This window comes from Poecilia reticulata, linkage group LG15 (assembly GCF_000633615.1).
Source record: "Poecilia reticulata strain Guanapo linkage group LG15, Guppy_female_1.0+MT, whole genome shotgun sequence".
NCBI lineage: Eukaryota > Metazoa > Chordata > Actinopteri > Cyprinodontiformes > Poeciliidae > Poecilia > Poecilia reticulata.
In genome coordinates, this window is record NC_024345.1 from 6022661 (window position 1) to 6023668 (window position 1008).

Consider the following 1008-nt stretch of genomic DNA (forward strand, 5'->3'; position numbering starts at 1 on the left):
GGTGTGAGAATCCTTGTTAAATGACATCTTAACTAAAACTCTGAGGTGTGAGACGTTTAACTGAAGTCCTACAAGAGATTTTAATGTTTTTATCTTTAACCTTTTTTTTTATTTTTTATTTTTATTCTCTTTGTCTTTCTGTTTATTCAATGTCACATGCTGTTTTTATTTTAATTATGTAAAGCACTCTGAAATGCCTTCCTGCTGAAATGTGCTATACAAATAAAATTTGATTGATTGATGATACACATCGAATCATTAGTAACCCAAGAGAAAATACCTCACCATCATGTAACCTAACATGTAGGGGGAAAAAATAGATCAGCATCTACTTAGCTAAACTTTTACAAATAGAAGCCATGGCTGTACTGGCAAAAACAGCTTGGGAAAGCGTCATGGCACTTCAACCTGAATTAAGTGACGTAGTTACGAAGGGTCCATAGGAAGACATTCCAGTGATGTACAAGACTTTATATTGGCCAAACATTTGAGTAATATGATCTCCCTGCAGGGGACAATGTTAGATCTTTAGTTTCCAATCTCTTATAATCACAAACGGTTTTCCAGCTGCAGGCGGCGGTGGAGGCTGAGTTCCAGGAAAAGTTCCAGCGTCTGCCCGGCGAGATCCGAGACTTCCTGCAGGACAGGAAGTTGGAGGGCAGAGGTCACAGCAAGTCCCGGCCGTCGACTCCCCACGAAACTCTTTCAGAGGAGGACTGAGCAGGAAAAATATAGGAGGATGTGGAGAAGTGATACAGCAAATTAAACTGTAGGAAACTGAGGCGCTTCACTGAGGAAGTAAATATTTATAAAGACTGTTATTTCTCTTTTTAATGGAAAAAACAATCTGACGTTTTTTTTAATTATTAGAAGCATGAACTGTGTTGTACTTCAGCATTTAATCAGATGACATTTGGTCTTATGTTCTAACATTCTGACAACTTACTGCATGATATCTATCTATCTATCTATCTATCTATATATCTATCTATCTATCTATCTATCTAT

At 37.4% G+C, this 1008-nt stretch overlaps 1 protein-coding gene across 2 annotated transcripts in view; it reads left to right on the forward strand.

The window, feature by feature from the left end:
• Nucleotides 1-779, forward strand: part of LOC103476610 (1-phosphatidylinositol 4,5-bisphosphate phosphodiesterase beta-1-like) — a 49894-nt gene extending 49115 nt beyond the window's left edge. For both annotated transcript variants that reach the window (XM_017308882.1, XM_017308883.1), the window contains one exon: nt 568-779. In XM_017308882.1, coding sequence (XP_017164371.1) covers nt 568-720 — 153 coding nt within the window. In that variant the 3' untranslated portion in view covers nt 721-779. The remainder of the gene's footprint in view (nt 1-567) is intronic.
• Nucleotides 780-1008: the final 229 nt, after the last annotated feature.